Here is a 13,403-nt window from a genome sequence, read left to right as displayed (position 1 = left end):
AAAGGTCACAAATAACCAAATTGTACCTCGTTTGTTTCATCAGTAAAGTGTGAAAACTACAATGTGTGGTTTGTATGCTAAGCTAAATAAAGCTAAGCGCACCTGGCAGACAGGAGGAGTATGCTATCGGCCTTCTTACATAACTCTGAAAAAAAAAAAATACCCTTCAAACAATGCAGCCTCAAAGCTTTCATTACAGATTACTAAGTAGTGAGCATCAGTATTTTCATAGATAGATAGATAGATAGTATTAATGAACAATACGCAGACAAGTAGAAAAATGTAACCTTTACTTATTTACAGATTGTACAGAGGTACTGAGTGACAAGGTAGTATTTACAACACAACTAGTAGCTTAGAAACCCCTGAACTTATACACAAGTGAGATACACAGCAGGGAGACCCAGAGGACTACACACCAACGCACTCCTTCCACCCAGGACTGTATATAACAAGTGTACACCTGGGCCAAACCAAACTGTGCTGAGCCTCGGAACATTTTTTTCCGTCGTGTTCCTCGATGGCGGCTGGCGTTGTGCGGGAGCCAACCGGGCGCCATGTCGGTATCCAGGGCTTCGAGTCAGAGACGTGGCGCGCTAACTAACCGCGGCGGAGGGGAGCGTTGGTGCGCGTAGCCCAGTAGGTCAACTCAGGGAGAACTCAGGTGTCGCTGCAGCAAAAATAGTACCACCAGAAACACAAGCACGTCATGCAAGTTAAAAAATCATAAAATCAAACAAAAAGGTTGGTGTAAAAATCTCTGCGATGGTCGACGTACAAAACTCATTCGCCACGCTCTCGTTACCACGACAGTACAGACGCAACATGTGTGTGTGTGTGTGTGTTCGTGTGTGTTTGTGTGTTTGTAGCTGTATTTGTGTTATATGAGTAAGAGCCAGGTCAAATGTTACGTGTGGGACGGAGGGAAGAGAGTACAGAAAAGTATACACACAACACGCACGCACGCACACACACGCACCACAAACAACCTCTCGATACACACATATCATCCTCTGTCTTACATAAATGCCTGCACGGTGTAAAACACACACACACACTCGCTCGCTCGCTCACACTCACTCAGAGGTGAAACAGCACAGACTCGTAGTGGAAGAGAACTATGTGGGTGGGAGGGGGTTCGTATTAACCACACAGGCTGGACTATCATTATTCATTGAGTGTGATTCAGATGAGAGACCCAGCTACGTGTTGCTAGTTAACTGGTTTATCCGACCCGACCGAGGGGTAGTTAGCTGGTCTGTTCGCCCAGCAGTGAGGACTGTACAGTCAGGTCCCAACCAACAACACACCAGAGGAAGGGAGAGAGAGAGAGAGAGAAAAAAAACTAAAAAAACTAAAAAGAAAGAAATCACACAAGAATCTAAAAACATGCCAGTCTTTTTTTTTTCTAAAGAAGCAGAATTAAAAGCCACGTCGTTATTGAAATGAATTCAACACTTAATACCATTCAAATCAAACAAATGAAATCAGTTTTCTAACATTTAAAACAAAGATTTCTCTGTACAGAAGTATAATATTGCAACCTGATATTGTGCATATAACTCACACACCAAACCAAAAGAGGGGCAGTGTTCACCGTTCAAAGGTGCGTCTTTTTTCTTCAAACATGTCTTGCATTCTTTGCAGCCAATATATATAGATGTGTGTGTGTATGTGTGTGTGTGTGTGTATGAGAGAGCGAGAATAAAGAATAGCGAGGAAGAGAATAGAGACAGACGCTCAGCTAATGGGATATCAAGTCCTTTTTCCATCAAAATCCTTGTGCGCAAAAAAAATCAATGCCCTTACTCAGTAGATTATGGATCTCTAGAACACTCATACACACATTGCCAGCTCGTTGAGAGTGTGTGTGTGTGTGTGTGTGTGTGTGTGTGTATATGTGTGTGAGTGAGCGTTGCCTCTGTAACGAGTCACTTTGCAAACTCTCTGCCGCGCCACGTGACTCGATGCTGAAAAACACAGCGCCATGTTCTCGCCAACGGGAGAGCCACACAAGCACCAGCTCGTCCAGGAGTATTAATTTGATGAGTAAATCTGTGATGCACTCAGCCTCTAAATTCACTACGGAAACCTTGAAAAACGGGCCTCGAGTTCCTTTAATTCAACACAAAGTTAGTAGAAAAAAAAGTACTGTATCCTAAGAGAGCCGGTGTTGAATCTGATGAGCTCTTACGACTACCGATATTAAGTGATTTCCAAGAATATGTTGAGATTTAAACACCACGACTGAACTTTATTCTGCTGATACTCAATCTACTCAATAGAAGGAAGCAAGGGGAGGAGCAAAAAGACAGAAAGGATTTTAATCAGGAGAGTAAACGGAAGCTGATGAAGAAAGAAGGAAAGGCTTAGAAGGAGAGAAAGATTAAGAGCTGTTTGTTTGTATACTGTATGATGCTGTACCCATTATCTAACACTGTAAAACTTCTGACCTCACAATGGAAACTAACAGAACTGTGCCCTTAACGGTGCCCTAAAACCCAATGTCAAAGAGAAATAAGAGAGAAAAGAAAACATCTATCCAGCGAATGATTCAGAATATTCATATTTTTCAGTATAAAAGTGTTTTTTGGTCAAACGTCTGTGTTGGGTGGCAGGGTATAAAATCTACAAAGTGCACAAAGAGAAGCTATCACATAGCTTCGACACACACACCCACCCTAAACTACTATCCTAGACTACTGCGTATGTGCGTGTGTGTGTGTTCGTATGTGCATATACGTGTGTGCGCGTGTGTGCATATATGACCCTGTATAGGAGTTTAACTGTAACACAGGGCAGTAGGAAGCATGCAGTATGACCTGAAGGCTAGCTAAGAGAGGAAGCAAGGATGCTGTACTGTTTTGTCTCCAGATGCAGAAACACTGGAACACACACGCTCTTCCTGATAGGCTTTGACTGGCGGCCACGCTTGGTCCACTTTTTGGAATGTTCAATTAGCTGACATCAACGATTACAAACAGTCGGTAGTTTTTACTTCCTCCTTGCAAAACAGACACAGTGTGTGTGTGTGTGTGTGTGCGCGCGTGCGCGCGTGTGTGTTCGAGTGTTTGTACATCTGCGGGCAGGCGCTGATACACTTTGTCCCGGCCAGCTGCCCGCCGTCCCCGTCTAGTCTATTACAAATATAGTAATTTCCATTCAAGTCAAGGATTACTCTAGTGTAGTTTACTACTCTTTAAGCCATGCTGGCAGTGCAGTTTGGAGGCTCAGACAACATACGGGTTGACTGTAGAAATCATAGTGCAACAGGAGAGTCCTGGAGAGGGGCGGGTGTGTTTAGGTGAAATATGTATGTGTGTGTGTGTGTGTGTGTTTGTGTGTGCGCGCGTAATCTCAGAGAGAAAGGGGGTTTTCCGCGTCCCCTTCGTCTCCAAGAGGCTGGTGAGAGGGCGGGACAAGTCGGCTCGTCTTCCAAACACACCGCTGTATCTTCCGTGCGATCCCACTGTCGGTGTCAGACTCCGTATACAGTGTCCCTCTGTCTCCACCAGGAATTCGATCGGTCTTGTCAGACGTATTGTCAGTTTGTGCCTCGTTGCCCACGGCTTGAGGCTAGTACACACACTGACACTCACACACACTCTTCATCTTGTATTGTGCCTCCAGGTGTCCCTGTGGCCCAAACCCTGCCCTATAGAGGGTGTGATAAAGAAACAATGATTTATTTACTCGGCATCACCACTAACCTTTTAGTCCAGAGCAGAGCTTCCGATCGTTTGCCTGTGTGTGTGTCTGTGTGTGTGTTTCTGTGTATGTGCTTAGAATCTGAGCTGCCTGGTCCGGTCACACACACCTCTGTCTTGCATGCGTGTGTGTTAGTGTGGTTTTCAGTGAGAGTAAGTGTGTCGCGCGTGACCCTCAGACGTCAGACTCGATGCTGGGCATGCGGCGGTAGAGCCGGGGCCTGTTGCCGCCGGCGCTAGAGGCTCGCGGCGCTGTCACATAGCTCATTGGCTGAGAGGCAGCAGGTGGGACCATGTAGGCCACCACGGGGGGCTCCTGCTGAGGGTAGAACACCTGTTGGTCGATATGGCCGCCATGCTGGTTGTTGTGATGGCTGCCGTGGTTACCGAGGGTAAGCGACAGCGGCATTCGCTGCTTATAGAGCTCGTGGGCGGAACTTCTCTGCGGCATACGTGTGACAGCCTGGGGGGCGGGATCTCGTTGTGTCGTGCCAGGGGCTGACTGGAGGAAAGGGTTGTGAGAGGGCCGATCGGGAAAGAGACTCTTTGAGCGCCGGGGAAGGGGCATAGGGGCGTCCAGACTATGGTGGTGGGAGGGCGACGGAGAGGGGGGGCTGCGGCTGCTGAACGGACGATCAGAGCGCATTGTGAGGACATTAGCATAGGCCCCCTCGTCCAGGGTCAGCTCCCTATCTCTGTCAGGCAGGCTCAGCCCCCGCAGGTGGGTGTGCTGCTGCGTCTGCCTCTCCGGAATGCCGTCCGGAAGCACGTTCTCGTAGGAGTGCTGACGACTCAGCTGAAGGTGCTGTGCCGACGAAGAGGAGGGGAGTGGAGATGGTGAGGAAGGGGAGGGCTCGAAGGGGCTGACTAGCCCATCCCCTTCGCCCACCAGGCCCAGCTCGCTCTGGGGAAGGTAGTGTGTAAACATGTCCCCACTGTGTGGGCTAGTGTGTGTGTGGGAGTAGTGTGAATGCAGGTGGTCCTCGCTGATGTCGTACAGGTTCCCTAGGTGGGCGCAGGCATCACAGCGGGCCTGCGGCGAGCGAACGGTGTAAAGGCCAGAGTAACCGGTCAGCTTGGTCAGGCAGGAGCGACAGTGGCCAGGCCTGGCCGCTTGTGTCCCCTGTCCTGCACCTGGAGCATCGAATGACCCTCCAGCTTTGTCCTTCCCACTGGAGGGAGAGAGAACAACACTGATCATACACAATAACAACTATAACAGCACTTGAAACGTGGTCATTTCCTGCTGAACAATTACCTGCTGTGAGTGTAGGTGCCATATTTCTTGTCCTTCAGGGAGTGCAGGTCGGCCTCGGCGCTGTGACTGTGGTGCAGCAGGCTGGCACTCAGCTGCAAAATGGGTGCGTCTGCCTGGTGGGAGAGTGTGTGTGGGTATGTGCTGTCAGGTGGAAACAGGTCAGGAGGGTAACTGTGGTCATCGCTTCCCCCCTGACTGTCTCGCTGGTAGGGAGGAGCAGACTGGAGACTGGCCTGGTCAGAGTCAATTGAGTAGATCTTTGATCCTCCACCGCTTCCTCCTCCTCCCCCACCCCTCTTCCTCAGCTGATTGATAGGTTTGAATCCGCCCCTTGCCCCCATGGAATCCGAATCTTTGTGTGATGGCGGTCTGCTGGAGCACTCTGAGATGTCGGAGTGCGGCGGCGGCTCCTCAGGCAGGTAGCGCTGGCTCTTCATCGTTGGAGGTCCGGGTCCAGATGCTTGGGTGGGGCTCGCTCCAGGGCCTGGGGACACAACAGTGGGCTGGGTCTTCAATGTCTCAACACTTTTCTTCCACAACGCTCGAGGTTTGGATGCAGAGATCGCTGGCCCGGTGAGGCGGGCCTTGCCGTTGTCGTTGGTGATTGACAACTGGGGCTTGTTGGGGCTTGTCTGAATGGGGGGGGCTTTTTGCTGCACGGGGAATGGCGCAGCGTTGTTGAGGAGGTTTTTGTGTCGCCCGGACAATGACAGGAAACCCTGCGGTCCAGCGGCGTTGCTATAGAGACCAGGACCCTTCGGGGGCAGACTATGGAGTGAGTTACCTAGGAGACAAGGAGAGATGCACCTCAGACAGCAGATACAATAGATGGATGTTTGGATGGATGCTCAGCCAGTAAGCTGGTACATTATCTCCTGCCCGGGCACGCTGTGTGTGCTGTCTAATGTGTTTCTAATCACGAGGCGAGCTTATATATATATATATATATATATATATATATATATATATATATATATATGTACACAGTCAATTCGATTACAATCCACAACAAGGTGAAGGGAGTCACCTTTAGATCTGCACACTGTATGGAAAGGCAGAGTAACCTCTGTACGTGTGCTCTGTGGGAGTTTTATAATACACACCACACAGAGTTATAGTACCTTTACCCGTCATCACGTCGAGGATGCTCGGCTGCACGACGACAGTGTTGCGTTTGGGAGAAGACAGAGCCATGGACTTGGCAGACTTGAGCAGATGCAGCATGTTTGCTTGAGGACTGAAGTCCAGCTCAGGATTCTTTTTCTTCATATCGATATGGACGCCATGGATGCAGCTCCATATTCCCTGAGAGGAGAAGAGAGAGAAAAGGGAGGAGAGAGATAATGGAAGTTGATTCCCAACGCAGTAACTTCACCAAAAGACAGGTCAAACGCTCACAACACTAATTTCCTTTCACGGTAAATTAAGAGAGGCCTCTGTATCCTTTCCTCTGGTGCGCTTCCTGCAGACCTTAACCTCATTTTGTTTTGTAATGTGGCTAGAAGAGATAATCTCCACTTTTTTAGATGAACTGCTTGCAGAGGCGCCTGGAAAATTAAATTTAGGGGGATGATGTCACTGGAGGGGGGCCTCTGAGTGCAAGGAGATGTTCTTCCTGGAGCCACTTAACCTCTAGTATCGCTTCTTTAAAGACATCCACACAGAGACAGAGACGGACGGACAGACACACACACACACACACGCACACACAGACACACTCTTTTTTGTAAAACACTTAATGTGTGAAATGCTGCTCGTCTGGAATAAAAGCTCTGCCTTACACAGAGACATGACATATGAATAATGAAAGAATGGTCTGTCTGGTTGTGCCCATTTTCTGTTTTGTGTGAGTGTCTATTTAGGTTTGTGTGTGTGTGTGTGTGTGTGTGTGTGTGTGTGTGTGCGCGCGCCTGTCTATCTCTCTTCCCCCTGTGTGTGTGCGGTCAAGTCTGTCCCTCACCTCACTGCACCTGCATATGAGTTGCCATTTTTAACTTCCCCAGACCAGACTTGTGTATGTGTGTGTGGGTGAGAGAGCGATGGAGAGAGAGCCTTGTGTGAATGTAACGAGTGTGTTTCCACATCATCCTGTTAGCTGTTAGATTCCTCTATCCTGCCGTCTATATGCGCAGCGGTGAATTCATCTCTACCTCAGCTGGGCTCTGAAATCACACTATCCGCCTCTTTCCTCTTGTATCACACATACAATCTCAGATTCTTTCTGTATTGTGACAGTAACTCTTGCTAACGGATTTGTATTTTATAATAACTTTAACAATCATGAGTGTTTCAGACACTTTTATATGACACCAGTTTTGCTAAAAACAGAAACGTTTTTGGTTTGCATTTTTAAATAGCTGTTTATAGCGTTTTTAACAAAGGTTTGTGTGTTTATTCTTTTTTAAAACAGCAGCTACTCTTTTTGGGGTCTCCATTACTTTTACCAATAAGACACACAACAACCAAAGCCAACTTAAAACCTGTCTGATACGTACGATTACTCTGCATGATTATTTCATCTCCTTAATAAAAGATTTAAAAAAACAAAGCTCTCAGAAACTCATTCACTAGATCACAATGGCGCGCACTTGCGAACAATGTGTTGTGAAAATGATCCTCGCGAACACAGATCCACAAAAACAATTGAAAAAACTGTAGTGTGAACACATTCCAGGCCAGTAGGGGACGCTGGAACTTTGCAATCAAACACCACAGAATAAAACCACGTGCCTGCGCACAGACGCTTTCTTCTACAAAGCGATGAGCCTTCACATCACAGCAATGGTGCAGCAAATCTACAGTTTGCTGGAGGACTGTTAATAAACTCAGCAGAGTCAGCAGCACAAATAAAACATGATTGGTTAGCCAGTGTTCTTGTTGTCGTCCTATTCGTGCATAGCAAGCCCCCAGCCCGGTTTTACAGCCAACTTTCGCCATGGCCGGTGTAATTACATCATCTCGTGTTGCACTGGTGCCCAAAAAGACTTCTCCTCATAAACTTACACTGTTAAAGAAGCGCCTGTAAAATGTTGGATACATTTTATTGAGCGTCACAATCTCTGCAAAATTACTTGTTTCATCAATTTGAGCCATTCGGTCCAACAGTATTGAGAAAATCTAGAAGAGCTTCCCAATTAAAGCATTTTATTCCCATTAGCCGGGCGCTAAACAGGAAGCTAGCTGGCCCGGTTGGCAGAAGTCACTAGTGCGCATGTTCTAAATTCATTGGGATGAACAGGGCTCTGCCTCCAACTGTAGATTCTAATTGTTAGATGATTGGTGCACAGCTATTTGGCTGTAAACGTCAGAAACATGCAAAAAAAAAGGGGCTCTGTCGCCACAGAACCCTGTTTCAAAAATTCGCTTTTTTAGGCCCCCAAAACCCCACGAGAACGAACAGCATCCAAAGCTTACCGTATTTTGCAATAATGCCTTGGACACATTTCAGGCGTTCAAACAACTAAAAGTCCCTTTTTGCACATTCCTGGTTGCATTTTCTCTTCATCTGAAGAACCATGAAGATTAGGCAAATTAGACAGATGAAGAATTAAAAACTGACTCTTGTGTTTGCGATGCAATACAAGGCAGAAAGGAGTATTTGTTTTTTGTACTTCACTGTGTCGCGGTTGAACTGATGTTAAACACTGCAGAGGCTTGACGGCTGTCTTCAAAGTCACAATAATGTGCCGAGTTGTTTTCTGCTTCAGTCTGTAACCCCACTGAAACAGTTTTCAAACACGGTTAAGTTTTGTTTCTCCTGCTGATTCTCTGTGTGCTTAGCCCACTCAGGCTTCATCTCCTTCAGCTTTACTGTCTAAACGTCAATAACATTACAAGAAATTCCCATCCTGGGTCCTAATATTGATATTGCAACAACCAGTGCATCCTGCCATTCTGAATCAATGAGCACATCAGTTATGGCACTCTGGAGGATCGCGTTTGATCAGTAAGAAGAAGCGTTCAGCACTGCAGATATTAACAGCAGCAGCTGAGAGAAGCAGAGAGGGCAAAAACTGCAACCCAGGAAACCAAAACTGGCCAGTGCTCCTGCTGTCAAAATGCAGGTTAAGATCGTGGGGAAAGGTTCCTGCAGTGGAGAAGGGTTATAAAATACATTTCTTTTTCCTCACCCTGCTGATAGTGAAGAGCAGACCTGGACTCCCGGAGCAGACACCTGTGAAGCAGTATCTCAGCCTCCAGTAGAAAAGGTGCTCAGAGATGAAGGTGAGGATGGAGAGGCCCATGGCTGTGGCCAGCATGTAGAAGACACCGGCCATGTTGTCCACGTCCAGCTGGCTGGACATCACCTCATTCTTCTCATTGTGACAGATCCCGGTCAGCCACTGAGCCTCCAGCTCCTCCATCTCACCTGTCAGAAAAGGTGGAGGATAAGGTTTAAGATGGCAGCATGGAGGTGTGGAGAACGAAGGAAAAGAAATAGAAGGAGGGGAGGGGATAGGCGGCGGAGGGAGTAAGAGGTGTGTGTGGCGAAAAAAGGGTGTATCATTACGAGGGAAGACGGAGAGGAAAAGGGAGGAGGGGGGAGAGGTGAAGTGGCAAATAGATCGTAATGGAAAGGAGACAGGAGGTGGAGTGAAAAAGGGGTTGTAGGAGGAGGGAGGAGAATTGATAGTGATGGAGTGATAAGGAAAGATGGGAGGAATTATTTTCGGAGTGAGTGTGGCGGTGTGTCACATGGGCATGCGGGTGTTTGCCCTGAATAAAAAGGCCGGGTGTGAAGCGAAGCGCTTTAGTGGTTTCAGCAGTTTGATTTCTGTCTGGCTCGTTCTTTTCCTTCCACTCGCAACATCTCACAGCTTATTATACCGAACAATCTGGAGGAGTAAACATACCAGGACATGGTGGACGCACACGCGCACACACACGCGCACACACACACACACGCGCGCGCGCACACACACACACACACACACACACACACACACAGAGTAATGATGATGAAATGGTGTGTTAAGACTAGCCCCTGATAGCTTTCTGACAGAGGGAGGGAGGAGAGAGGGAGCATATTGGGGGAGGGGAAGCTGAGCAATGGCACAAGTGTAATAACACTAAAGGCCTGGAACAAGTTTCAACTTCAAGGCAGCGGTGTGACGGAAATGCTGCAGAGCGTGGATGCCTGCTAGCCGCTCACCGTCTCCTATGATGCCCAGAATGGCCAGATCGACCAGACGTTTCCAGTAGGATCCTTTCTGCAGGGCGATGCCGTAACCTGTTGTGGCGAAGATGTAACCGCTGCCGATGGTTACCAGCTTACAGCCGTCGTCTCTGCCCGCCATGTAGTTCAGCACCGCAGCGTCGTAAATGAATGCATCCAGCTTCCTGTAAGAGAGCCACAAGTCCTGGATTTATTACCTCGACCTTGAGTCGCTTGCCTTTCCAACCTGTGGGGTGGGACGACTCCAGGGGTTACAAGATAAATCAGGGTATATCTGATATCGGCATGTTGTTGTTGTTCTTAGAACATCGTCATTAATGTTGCTGCAGGATCAGAATCATTCTCATTACCAGAAAACAACCAAAACACAAGCAAGCAGTTGTTGCATCATGGAGTGAGTGTGGGGGTCGTACCCAGGAGACCAGCGTTTTAAATGTGAATTGTAACTGTAAAACATCATGATATAATTTGCTGTTTAATTACATGAGATTACATGATAAGCTAACGAGGGCTAAAGCCAGCAGAGAACTAAGTATGCAAACCACAATCTGTCTGTTTTACACTTTGGTTTTCAATAAAATAAAACAAATTAAACATAACGGCTGGTTGAAGATTTAAGTGAAGTTGCTGCCGGCAGTAGTTTCTTATTTAGCATACAGAAATGAAAGTGGTATTAATCTTGTCATCTAGACAAGATAACGTTCCGCACGAAAGTGAATAAGTAAATTTCTCAAACGTCAAACTATTCCTTTGAAGCAGTAGTTCCCAACCTGCCGGTCTCAACACCCTACGATAAATCCAAGGGGTCATAAGAGGAAAGACAAATAATTATTCTGTTTAACACAATAAAATTCTTTATATTGTTTTGGTCCTTTTCAATTTGTTGAATACATTACACTGAAAACAGCCTGAAACTTGAACAATTTATATTTTGAACCAGGGGTCCGTCTTGCTTCTCTTGATGTCCTTTCTAAATGTAAATCTATTACAATTGGAAAAAGCAGAACAAATCCATGTAATAGTACCAACAGTTGTAGAGTATGTATTTGGGGTTTGTCTTAATTTTGTGGTTGAAGACTACGTAGGCTAAAATGTGATCCATCATGCTACAGTATTAAAGCCTTGTTACTGAGCCTAACGCACATTCAGCGTTGTGACAGTAACACTGTTCCCTCAGACCCACGAACAAACCAGTTGGTTTGCTCCAGACGCTCTGATTTCTCGGAGCTGTAACTCTCAGCTTGGACTCGGGCTGTGACTGAGAGTACTCTCCTGTGTCCCTGCTAGCACGGTAAATATTCACGCACTCGAGGATGTCTTTGTTTCGCACTGAGCTATAATCTTTTACTCGCAGGTTTTGTCATTATTCTGACAGGACAAGCTGAATTCAACATAAGGGGACACCATTTGTATCTGACACGACAATCCCCTTATGTGGGCCCGATACATCTGAGCTCAGCAGAAAGAGAAGCGTGATGTATGAGTGTAAACCGAGCACAATGTAACAAGGAGCCGACACCGCCAGGCCCGTAGAAGCCGAACCCTGTTTTTAACTTCATTATGAGCAGAGATACGATTTTATATAACGCAATGAAGACACCCTGGTGTGAATCAATTCCCCCTGGGGCCCCTCCACGTTAGATATGTATGCATGAATATGAAACACTTCGAATTAAACTGTTCACCAAAGGGCATATGTTAAATGCATGCATTGAGGCTCTGTTGTTCAGAAACTGCACAGAATTCCACCCTATTTATTCATTTAGGTGCACATATGGTGTTTCAAAATAATATACAGTAGATCCGCTGGAGACGACTCCTACTTTATCCTGCGTAAACAACCATTTTTGTTGGAGAACTGAATTAAACACCGAGGATTGTGCCGACCACATTAATTATACCGTTTTGATGTTGTATAAACAATGCCAAACACACGAGATATGGGAAACAAACCTTTTTTCTATTTCATATTCAGTATCAATGAAGTAATTGCAGAGAGGAGGAAAGCAAAAAGTAAAAATTAAATTTGGTGGAAATACGCCTAAAGATCAAAGCACACAAAACTAATGAACAAATAAAAGCAGTGCAGCCGTCCCCCCATTAGTGTGTGTTTAGGAGGGAGAATAAAGGTAGCAAACTCCAGAACAAATTACACTCTCCATGTTTTGGCAGCTCCCTCTTTCCAGCAGCGGCAAGACTCAATAATGAGCACTTGCAGTCAGCGTCTGCATTTTACCGTCAGTGACAGAAACACTGAGCACAGTTACTGCAGCATTTTAGCAGGAGCCGGTGCTGGGCCCCATGGGGCCGGTTTTCTGTGTGAAGCACTGTCTTTTTTTTTTGTGTTTGTTTTCACGTGTTCTTAAGTGTATGCCCTGTCTGCAAACAGAATCACCCTCTCAGGTATAATAACTCTCAAGCTGATGTGAGTTGGGCTGACAAGTTTACAGTACCCAGTCTTGAGGCTGACCAGCGCATCCACAACACCAGTCTGATGGTATTTAGTCATGTACTGATGCATATCCGGGTAGTTCTTCCTGATGTTGCGCTCGGTGCTGCCGTTGGGAACCGTCCCGAAGCGAAACGGAGGCGAATAGGAGTATGGACTCTGGAACTGCAGGGGGAGAAAGAAGGAGAGCAAAACAGAGACAGACTGTTTAAAGAGGGAACTGACGGGAGGCGACAGGGGCAACCAAAAAGAAAAGAAATGGGAAAACAAAGAGGCTAAAACACACAACGGCATGAGTGAGAGACCGCAGGAAGAGACAAGAGATAAAGGAGGGGAAGGGAAAGGGAGTCCAAGTATGAGAGGGAGCAAAAGTGTTACTGTGAAGAAGAGACACACACACAGAGGAGGAGAGAGGAGGAAGAGTGACAAGAAGAGACAGAGGAGAGAGGAGGAGGAGGGAGAGACAGTGGAGTGGACTCATCAGTCATCATCATTGTGTGTCCAGTCTAGCGTAAGACTGGCTGGGGTTCTGCTGACACTGCCAGCCTCTGCAAACTACACACGCACACACACACACACACATACATCCAAACACAAACACACACACGTCTTTGATCTATGCAGCCTGTGTGTGTGTGAGTCTGTGTGCGCCCCTGGGTCTGCTGTGCTGGCAGTGTTAGTGTGGTGACAGCTACGGCCAGAGGGTTTGGGCTGTTGAAGCCCAAGGGCACTCCCTGGAGAGTCCTGTCTGGCCGCAGGGCTGGCATCCATTACAAGAGTAACCCTGACTGTGAATGTGTTTAGTTTTCTTCT

The 13,403-nt window shown here is 46.9% G+C and overlaps 1 protein-coding gene across 4 annotated transcripts in view; it reads right to left on the bottom strand.

The window, feature by feature from the left end:
- Window positions 1-273: 273 nt before the first annotated feature.
- grin2ab (glutamate receptor, ionotropic, N-methyl D-aspartate 2A, b) overlaps window positions 274-13,403 on the bottom strand; it is a 129,576-nt gene continuing 116,446 nt past the window's right edge. For 2 of the 4 annotated variants that reach the window (XM_030426404.1, XM_030426389.1), the window contains 6 exons: window positions 12,595-12,755; window positions 10,118-10,305; window positions 9,096-9,334; window positions 6,087-6,270; window positions 4,966-5,749; window positions 274-4,879 (listed from right to left, as the gene is read on the bottom strand). In XM_030426404.1, coding sequence (XP_030282264.1) covers window positions 3,883-4,879; window positions 4,966-5,749; window positions 6,087-6,270; window positions 9,096-9,334; window positions 10,118-10,305; window positions 12,595-12,755 — 2,553 coding nt within the window. In that variant the 3' untranslated portion in view covers window positions 274-3,882. The remainder of the gene's footprint in view (window positions 4,880-4,965; window positions 5,750-6,086; window positions 6,271-9,095; window positions 9,335-10,117; window positions 10,306-12,594; window positions 12,756-13,403) is intronic. The other 2 variants (XM_030426395.1, XM_030426380.1) reach the window with 2 other exon arrangements.

The sequence above is a fragment of the Sparus aurata genome, chromosome 1 (assembly GCF_900880675.1).
Source record: "Sparus aurata chromosome 1, fSpaAur1.1, whole genome shotgun sequence".
Lineage (NCBI taxonomy): Eukaryota > Metazoa > Chordata > Actinopteri > Spariformes > Sparidae > Sparus > Sparus aurata.
This window is presented reverse-complemented; position numbering and strand designations above follow the sequence as displayed.